At 41.6% G+C, this 9,067-nt stretch overlaps 1 protein-coding gene and 1 pseudogene across 1 annotated transcript in view; one reads left to right on the forward strand and one right to left on the reverse strand.

Moving 5' to 3' along the window:
- Window positions 1–2,842: 2,842 nt before the first annotated feature.
- MCM10 (minichromosome maintenance complex component 10) overlaps window positions 2,843–9,067 on the reverse strand; it is a 40,072-nt gene continuing 33,847 nt past the window's right edge. Inside the window, exons 16-18 of the mRNA XM_006873177.1 lie at window positions 5,824–5,969; window positions 3,012–3,054; window positions 2,843–2,926 (exon numbers count right to left, since the gene is read on the reverse strand). Coding sequence (XP_006873239.1) covers window positions 2,843–2,926; window positions 3,012–3,054; window positions 5,824–5,969 — 273 coding nt within the window. The remainder of the gene's footprint in view (window positions 2,927–3,011; window positions 3,055–5,823; window positions 5,970–9,067) is intronic.
- Window positions 4,237–4,898, forward strand: LOC102824410 (annotated as a pseudogene).

The raw sequence follows: 9,067 nt of genomic DNA on the forward strand, positions 1-9,067 counted from the left end.
ATTCAGGGGTTATCTGTGGCCTTAATACTTAGATGGGTGTGTATTTTGGTACTTTTTATGCATTCTGATTGCCTCCAGGTAGATGTGATCAGGAAATGGCCTTCCCTTTTCATTCTCTTCTTGAGAAATTTCAAGATGCCACTGTTGGTCATTTTGACGTAACTTAGGACTTAATTTTCGGCTTATTTTCTTTTGTGTCTGCTTGTCCCGCTCCACAATCCCCATTCAGGCCTTTTTTTCTAGTTGTATACAGTTCAGGGCTGGCTGTGGCCGTTTGGTTTTAATTGGAAAACTGTCTCTTTAAATTTTGAGATCTGTGCGCATGCATAGAACTCTCTGAGGGTGGGGCTGGGGTGCCCACTAGCTCAGGCACCCCTATAGTCACTAGCATGGAGGTGCACAGACAGCAAGGGACCAATGAACAACTACCCAAAGAAAAGAATGTCCACACTTTTATCTCTGCGGTTCTGCCAGGCGTCTGTGGCTGCTCCGATCCTTACCCAAGATGGCGGCTCCTGGAGCAGTTGAGCATCCCAGAGAAAGCAATGGAATTCTTGCTTCTGCCACAAATTCTCCCAGCTGTAAGCTTTCCAACTTTCTAAATATTACTTTATAGGTAGTTCAGAGTTCTGGGACCATCCCCTGAGCCTGCTTGGTCAGGTATTCTGTGTTGTTGCTGGTGGAGCTCTTTACTGCACTTCCACCTGATCCGTCATCTTGTTTGTTCTCCCTAAAAAAATGTTTTAAAATCAAACTATATTGTGTATATCATACAAAAGTAAAATTGTGTTTAAGAGAATGGCTAGAAATTTATGCCATATTCAGAAGAGGACGAATCTGCTGTGCTTCAACCAACCAGAAACTTTTGATGTTTTAATGTAATCTTTGGTGCAAGATCACGTATCATTCATTCAGAAAAGTTCCTTATTCCTTATTATTGTGGATCCCTGTTATCAAAAGTACTTCAGTATTTCTTTTGTTGTTTGGAAAAGAAAAATCTATTTTATTTTTGAAACACACACACACAAATTCTTTCGTAAGTCTTTTATTTCCCCTAAAGAAAGCCACAGCAAAAACAAAAAACAAAAAAAAAAAACAATCGATTTTAAACATTATAACATTAGGTTCAATCACACTTTCTGAGATGTAGGACAGCCAGCTTTTGTTGGCTAAATAATTTACATCATTATTTGCTTCTGTTCTGACAGCTGTTATTACCTGATACAGTGAACTCCACATTACCAAAGGCAGGTTAAGGAAAAAGTAACCACTCATGTTGACTTTATTCAAAAGCATTTAATAATACACCTTGGTAAAGAAGATAGGATTAAAGACTGATCTCATTGGTGAATCATAATTTCATTGCAAACAAGTGGGACCGTCCCCACCGCCACCCACCTTTACACCTCAGTTCCCTGATTCATCCCCAAAAGAGTATTTCATATTCTAAGAAAGCATCTGAAATACAAGCCCCAGTAAGATCTACCGTACCTGAGACTAACTTAATTACATTAAAAAATCATTAAAGAGACGTAAAGTTAAAATTGAAAAATGAAGGCACCCAGATTTAGCTCATTGGTAACCTTTATAAGGATATTATACTTCTTTTGTACAATATATACGTATATGTGGACTCCACCAACTTCCTTTGGTCAAATAAGAGCATATTTTTCAGGCAGAAAGGAACCATTCAAAGAGCAATTTACAGTTCCAGTTCAACTGTGACTATGTCAAATACCAATTCTGTTTTAAGTTTATGGGGCAAATACATCCATCCTAAATGAACTATTGAAAATAAGAGTTTTCAAGTGCCATTTGGTTCTCATTCAAAGTTAAATACTTAATACTATAATACTGGAGGAAACCTCTCCTACTTCTAGCTGGAGTTCAAATCTCAATACAATAATCTTGCCAATTTACCCAGTCTTTAGGAGGTGCTAGCATCCACTGAGGTAAAAGGACATTTGGAAAATCAAGTTGTCCATGCAGAGGAAATCTCCTACTCCTAAACAGATTTTTTTGTGGGGGTGGGGTGGGGTGGTCATTTGAATAGGCCCTGACCTATAACTCTTGGATGTGTATAAAAGGTATCTCTGCAAACTCCACACTCCATGGGACTCTTTCTTTCTGTGACATTTGTTCTGCAGCCATGCTTCAGTTTCTCAAGTCCAGCATTCATTTGGGTTAGAGGTACCAAGCTTCTTGAAGTCATCATTAAATTAAGTGTTAATGGAAGATGATGAGATTATAGAGCTCCACAATATTGTATGGACACAGAGAGCCAATTAACTACACACATATACAAAAGAATTGAAATGCAAAGTGGTTTGGTGGCTTGATCAGCTTCAAAGAGCAAAACAGACATAACAGTAGAACAGAAAGAAGGACGTTGGCTTTTAATATCAGTATGGCAAGACCATAATAATCATAAATAACTAGACTGAAAAAATTACTTTCAGTAGAACGTGAGTGGCTAAGAGATACATTTCAGGATCAAGTAAACCACGCCCAATTTACACATAAGGAAACGGAAGCCCAGGGTTAAGCAACGTACTTGGGGTGAGAATTCAGCTAATGCATTTTTAGGCTCTAGGTGTGTGTGCACATAGAGCTTTATCATGGTAACAACAGTCACGATTTACCTTCAGTTGTTTGGGAAAGAAATTGTGTGACTGCAATAAAGCAGCATCTACAGGGATAAACAGGAAATGCAATGATACCTTAATTTTCTATTTCAATGCCAATGTCAAATTGGGTAGTATCTAACCAACACAATGGAGAAGGTAAGTTTTTGGAGCCACTAGAAGTAAGGCAGGAGCTAGGAAAGTGACTTAAGTTAGGGTTACTTAAGGCTGTTCAGAAATTTGGCATGTTCTTCTCCTCTTGGTAACAGGGTTTCTCCTCCAATTTTTGGACCTTTCTTTTCCTAGAAAAAGGAAAATACTTTCATCAGAAATGATTTAATATTATGTGCGTTGGTCTCTACAGTTAGTTACCTGCAAATGACATACCTTTAGCATTCCGTCCCGTTCCCATTTGAAGAGGCCACAGTTACTGAAACAGAAAAGACGGAGTTTTCAGCAGGTGAGGTACAGGACTGCACGTATAGATAAGGCTGCTTAATTCAAGGGAAAAGTAGCTTCCATTCAGGGAGAATAAGACCAAGTGGACACTCATAGGTTAAATGTGAGGCTATATTTTATTACTCTTGGTGTTAGGCGTTGTCGAGTCATGGTGACCCCATATACAATAGAAACGCTGACCGATGCTGTGCCATCCTCAGGATTGTTATGTTTGAGTCCATTGTTAGCAGCCACTGTGTTAGTCTCTCTCCTTGAGGGTCTTCCTTTGACACGGATCCTCTAATTTACCAAGCATGATGTCCTTCTCTAGGACCAAAAATCAATACCCCAATGATTTGAGATGGTCTTCAGCTCCTTAACAAGCTAGATGCTTCAGAGATGGAATTTCACATAATATTTTAACAAGGTTATTCATGTTGTCTCCCCCTGGGTGGTGCAAATGTGCTTGGCTGCTAATTGGAAAGCTGGAGATTTGATTCTACCCAGAAGCACCTCAGAAGTAAGGCAGGCAATTTACTTCTGAAAAATCAGTTACTGGAAACCTTGTGGAGCACTGTTGTACACACATGGGGTTGCCAAGAGTCTGAGCTGCCTCCATGTGAACTGGCTTTAACCATACTGTGTGTGATGATGTGTGGCACTGTGGCCTATTGCATCAGACTGCAAGGTCGGTGAACTGCAAGGTCGGTGATTTAAGTTCACCAGCTGCTCCTTGGAAACCCTATACAGGGTCACTAAGGGTCGGAATCGACTCAGAGGCACTTAACAACTACAACAGTGTGATGAGGAGCTTTGGTGACACAGTGGTTAGAGCACTCTGGTCTAAATAAAAGGTCAGTGGTTTGAACCCACATGCTTCTCCATGGGACAACGATGTGGCAGCTAGTCTGCTTCCATAAGACTCAGCTCCCTGGACACGGCACGGGCTAATTCTAATCTGTACTGGAGTAGAAACGGCTGGATAAATCCCAGTGCAGGAAAACCAACAGGCTGTATTATGCAAAAGGCCATTTGGAAAACAAAGTGTTCAAAATGGGCAGAAATTAGACATTGTTACCCATAATGCGCTGGACTGAAAGGTTGGCAGTTCACAACTCACTTAGCTGCTCCTCAGACACCCTAGGCAGTGTTGCTATGAGTTGGAATCGACTTGATGGCACTTAACAATAGCCTGTATTTAGAAACACAAATTGGCCTACCAGCAGTTGCTTTAACTACTGATGAGAAGTCTATTCCAATCGTTCTGACGGCCCCAAAGAAGTGGAAGAGAAGTTCAGAAGAAGGTGCTGTTTCCATGCAACAAACATTCTCCATTTTGAAACATAATGTGTCCACGTACAACATAAAATCCAATAGAACATGGTTGCCGAGTGTGAGCAAACCACTTGCTGGTGCTCCCCTGGCTGCTGCCAGAAACCCTGTACTATGTCTATGTGAACTCCCTCATCCCTGGGCCTCTTCACCTCGGGCAGCCTTCTGAGAAGCAGTGCGTCACTACTTTGAAAGATCAAACATTGTGGAGTTGAAGATTAAAATCAGCTCCTGCCAGGTTTTGCCAATATCCATTAGTTGTTTTTTTTTTTTTCATGATGGACCATTCCATGTTTAGCAAAGAGAAACAATTTGATTTTGATCTATGAAAATGAATTTGGCAAAAGAGTCTTTGTACCTGCTGAAAGAATTGTGTTCAGTTTTATAGCCCTCAGTGTTCCAAATGATTCTAAAATTTCTCACAAGGACCTAAGTTTAACAGAAGAAAGCTGTGACGGGTCAGACCTTAATGATGATGAACCCAGGGAGAACCAGGAGCTTTAGTAGGAGGAAGATGAGATTAAACACTTTGGGTATGTTTCACATTTGATGGAAACTTGTGACTCAGTTTGAAAACACAAATGGTTCTTCCCTAGCCCGGCAAGTCATTCAGCCAAGTAAGAGCCATGCATGGAAGACTCAGAGAATATGAATATAGTGTAAGAATTGCTGACATATCTATGGGCCCTGGAGACTAAGAACTTACCTTGCCAGAAGAGGTGTGCAAATAAGGAAACATATTTGAGCAATGGGCACCTTCGCAAACTTAGACCAGCAACTTCATTGTATTCATATGCTCTCCAGCTCAGAATCTTAGACCACCTGACACAGGAGCTCCCAGACCAAGAGAGGTCGGAGGAAGAGCCATCCACAACACTAGTTGATTGGGACCCTCAGACAGGCAAACTGTATTCCTTCACTATCTGACTTTTAACATGACTCATGAATGTGGTGGGTTTACAGACAAGAACCTTTTTTCTAGCCTTTATAAGGAGAAGGCTCTAGACAAACTACTCAAAGAAAACGAAACCTGTCTCATGTAATTTCTAGAGGACTGGGAATCATTTGTATGAATGGAAGACTAATGCCAAGACCCTTAACTGTCACAGAGCATATGAGTGCAAACAAATAAGTTACACAATAATAAAAGTATTTGGCATAAAAGATGTTGTTGCTAAGTGCTGACTCAAAGAGACCCTGTATAGGGTCTCCAAAGAGCAGCTGGCGGGTTTGAACAGCTGACCTTTTGGGTTAAACTAACCCTGTGCTTCCCCACAGCACTATACCAGGACTGCTGGTAAAAAAGAGATTTAGTATTATTAGGAGTTGTAAGAAGGATTAGAACTAAGACCTCACAGAACGGTTGTCCAGCATTGCAGGCAACCAGCATCGCACAGGAATTGGAAAGAACCTGAGGCAAGTCTCATACCTGCAGTGCTTTGTGGGGAGCCTGTCAAGGGAGATACTTCTGTTTCCACAGGGACACTTGAAGAACCTCTTCACAGCATCGTGCCAGTGGTATTGGTGTTGCTCACTGACGCAGGTCTCCAAGGGCTTGAAATGGGTGTAGGCACACTGCACAGACCAACAGAAGGACATACGGCGGTGAAGCCCTCTGACAAAGAAACTGGCTAAGCTGTCATCTGCGCTATCTGCTACATTCTCTTGTTCCTACTCAGGCAGCTGCTACAGACATTGGCTACCTTTTCTCCTAGCTGCAGTGACACGGGATTTCTCCACTCTGCTTCATACAGACATCATTTTTTCTCATGCTTGGCCAACTTCTACTCAGGCATTAAGGGCACAATAGTCTTCTGCCATACTGAGACAACGGTAAAGGCAGAAGAGTATCCCTTAGCCTCTAAATAGCTTAGGCTGGTCCATCCTAACTCACTATAATGCCTGGAATACAGGATCCTATTGTGGCGATGAAGGATCAACACTGAACTGTTAATCAAAAGGTTGGCAGTTCAAAACCAGCAGCCACTCATTGGAAATCTATACAGGTCTCTGTGAGTCAGTACTGACTCGATGGCACTTACCAGCAACAACACAGTGTTTATGTGCATATGTGCATACTGTTGTTGTAAAGTGCCATCTGGCTCAGTTCTGACTCCCAGCAACTCTGTTGTATAGGGTTCTCAAGGAGGGGCTGGTGAGTTTGAATGGCCAATCTTGTGGTTAGCAGCCCAGTGCTTACACCACAGCACCTACACACACACACATCCCATGGTATCACAGTGATTAATTGCTCAGCTATTAACCAAAAAGTCTGTGGATCGACACTACCAGTTGCTCCGTGGGAGAAAGATCCATCAGTTCAATCATGAGTTGGAATCGACTCAATGGCACACAACAACAACAACAACAAATACATATGCAAATTTAACAACAAATACATATGCAAATTTAAAAGAACACATCATCTTGTTGTAGTCCCTGCTTGTTGTTAGGTGCCACTGAGTTGGTTCAGAATCACAGCTACCCTGTAGTGTTTCTAAGGAATGGCTGGTGGGTTTGAATTACCCACCTTGTGGCTAGCAGCAGTCCAGTGCTTATCCTACAGAGCCATGCAGAGCCATACTTAGGGCCTACTTATGAAGACTCATCAGTAGTTCTTTCACTTTCTTATAAATCTATCAGAAGAATATAAGCTCATTATTATCCTTAATTTATAAGCAGCAAACTCAAGAAACAAAGATGAAATCTCTCTTTTTAATTGTGATCCTCAGGAGAGCTGAAGAGAACAAGAAATGGTGGCTGAAGCTTGAAAGAGGTGCCAGGACAGTATAGTGTACCTTCTGGTAGTTACACTTTGTCTAGATAAATAACTCTAAGCTTTGGCTGTCCTAAAAAGTACAGAGCAATCCAATGCAGTATAAACAATAACGGCGATCTGACTGACTACTACAAGAACAATCAAGTTGCTTGCCAAGGAGACATTAAGGCAAGTGGTCAGGTCCCCTCAGGGCAAACCCCTTTCCAAGACTAAAACTCAATGGTAATACACGAGCAGACACGTGCTCTGACTGGTGACCACGTTGGTCACTGAATAAGGGGAAGTGAGGCAAAAACAACAATGAAGCTGCGAGCTAAGTCCAACCATGTTCAATATACTCCTATGAAGCTGGGTGGAGACCTGGTTGGCTAGCAGTATGGCAAGACCTGGGGACTCCTGGGCCCAGAGTCAGTGACATAGCCACAGAGGACTAGAGTGGAGAATGAAGTGTCCAGCTGATAAGAGAGGGCATATGAACAATAACACCCACTTGACCTGGCTTCAGTGACTGGATGATCAGAGCTCAACTAGAAGAAAAAAGAAGAGGAAAAAAAAGAGTAATCTGATACAATTTGATGAACTTGACCTACACCTATGGATGCAGTAGCTCAAAAGAGGGAACAAATCTTTACAGCAAGGATCATTCCCACCTCCTCAATACACAGGGGAGACAGTGATGGGCAACTTGAACATTGGCTACCCAAAATGGGGAGTGGGGGAGCCTAAAAGGCAAGAAGTGACTGGCTTACAAGCTTTCAAGAGGGAGTCTAGATCCAGAGAACGAGGAGGGCTGTGTGCTGACAACCAGGGGACAGGCTTGCAGGGTTTACCATTTGGTTGGCTGATGATGCATGGAGAGGATTGTAACCAAGACAATGTAATGATATATGATAGGATGAATGTAAAGCTAATGTTCTGCCATGTAAACTATCACATAATTCATGATAAACCATTAAAAAAAAAAAAAAGTACAGAGTAAAATGTCATCTGTGGTAGGCTAAATAATGACCAGCCTTAGAGAAGTCCATGGTCTAATCCCTGGAATTTGTGATTATGTTGGGAAAAACAGAATTAAGGTTGTAGATGAAATTCAAGTTGCTAATAGTTGATGTTAAAAAAAGATAGGGAATATCATCATCTTGGATTATATGGGTGAACCCAATGTAATCACAAGGATTGTGGGAGGCAGAATAGAGTGGAATGATTTGATGAGATAAGGACTTAAGCCATTGTTGCTGGTTATGAGGATGGAGGAAGAAGGTGATGACGCAAGCAATGCAGCAGGCTGCGGAAGCTAAAAAAAAGGCAAGGAAACCTTCTCTCCTAGAGCCTCCAGAGAGAAATGCAGTCTTTCAACACTTTGTAAACTTCCGAACTGTAAGGTGATAAATTCATGCCATTTAAAGCCACCAAGTTTGTGATCATTTGTTACGATAGCAGTATGAAACTAAAACACCAGCTATATCCTCAGGCTCTCCTGTTAGTCAGAATGAAGGCTGTCATACATAATGGTTACTTTTGTTTTCCAGCAATTACGTTAGAGATAATCACCTCTACTTATTCTCCAAGGCATAAACATTATGAAGGAGACTTTTTGGTGGCATCTGAGTCAAGGCCAACTCTCAAATGTACAGGAACATCTCGTTTCAAAAGGAGTAAAAATCTAGACGATTGTATTTGGTAAAGCTAATCGTCTTCCCTTCTTCATACGTATTTCTTTGGCTGATAGACCCAGGTCCCAGGGATGTGAACTATAGATCAAGGATATTTGAGGAACCTAAGAAAAGATGCTATTCTTGAAATCTTTCAAGAAAGTGAGGCAGCACAAGAGGCACTCACTCATCTCTGCCTAGAAATTTGGAAGACAACTATCTGGCCGACTGATTGGAAGAGA

Source organism: Chrysochloris asiatica, unplaced genomic scaffold (genome assembly GCF_000296735.1).
Source record: "Chrysochloris asiatica unplaced genomic scaffold, ChrAsi1.0 scaffold00226, whole genome shotgun sequence".
Classification (NCBI taxonomy): domain Eukaryota; kingdom Metazoa; phylum Chordata; class Mammalia; order Afrosoricida; family Chrysochloridae; genus Chrysochloris; species Chrysochloris asiatica.